General features: G+C 59.0%; 1 protein-coding gene across 1 annotated transcript in view; it reads left to right on the top strand.

The window, feature by feature from the left end:
* Positions 1–530: 530 nt before the first annotated feature.
* Positions 531–895, top strand: part of MED14 (mediator complex subunit 14) — a gene marked incomplete at its 5' end in the record, with an annotated part of 75,018 nt that continues 74,653 nt past the window's right edge. Inside the window, one exon of the mRNA XM_007451987.1 lies at positions 531–816. Within this exon, the coding sequence (XP_007452049.1) occupies positions 531–816 (286 nt within the window). The remainder of the gene's footprint in view (positions 817–895) is intronic.

The raw sequence follows: 895 nt of genomic DNA, 5'->3' as shown, positions 1-895 counted from the left end.
TAACGCAGGAAGCAAAATTATTAAACGTGAATTTTGAGGGGGATAAAGTGGCAGTAGGGCACAGAAGACGAACTGAAAGTCCTTGGAAGGCAGGGCGGCTACTTCAAGGGCAGGGACAAGAACCCAGTGGGAGAATCAGCGGTAGAGGATTTAAGGGCTGTTTCCGTGGTAGAACTGCCAGGATTTGGGTGGGGATCGGTAAAGAACTCAGCATATATTCAACTCCGTTAAAGTGAGGTTATTCTGCCAGTAGCCCTGCTCCTACCCCTTATCAGATTTTCTCGAATCTTTCCGCACAGTTTAAAAAAAAAAAAAATGACGGAAACGTCTTCTATCCCACGAAAGGCGCATGGGCAGACTGTGGGCGGGGCAAAGATCTGAGAAGTCAGAAGCACGCAGCCGCAACAATTTGCGAGTCCAGAACCACAAGTCACAAACATCTGGGATGGGGTGGCCTCCCGGTCGTGTTGCACCCACCAGGGGAGCGTTGATCGACACCTCAGCGCAAATTGGAGCCTTTTAAATCCCAGAGGGCGGAGAGGGAAAGGGCGGGGAAACCGCTGACATTCGCGCCGGCCCCGCCCTCACACCCACTTCCGGCGGCGCGCGGCCCCCGCTTCCGCTTTTCCCGCCAGCGCGCCGGCCCCACCCCACTCCCACGCGCCCCCCAGCGTCCGGGCGCCCGACAGCCGGGAGAAAAGGCACAGGTTGCTGTCGGAAGTCCCCCTTTGGCTCCCTTTCCGTACTGCCTAACAACTTCCGCTTCGGGCCGTCAACATGGACGCTGCGGCTGCCTGGCGGAGCTGCATCTGATCGGTTGCGGGAGCGCAGCTTCTCTGCGGCGCCCGCCCCGCTTCCCCGCCCTCACTCCTCCCCTCTGCCCCCTCCCCCCCCC

The sequence above is a fragment of the Lipotes vexillifer genome, unplaced genomic scaffold (assembly GCF_000442215.2).
Source record: "Lipotes vexillifer unplaced genomic scaffold, Lipotes_vexillifer_v1.1 scaffold847, whole genome shotgun sequence".
Lineage (NCBI taxonomy): Eukaryota > Metazoa > Chordata > Mammalia > Artiodactyla > Lipotidae > Lipotes > Lipotes vexillifer.
Note: the sequence above shows the minus strand (reverse complement) of the source record. Positions and strands in the feature narration are given on the sequence as shown.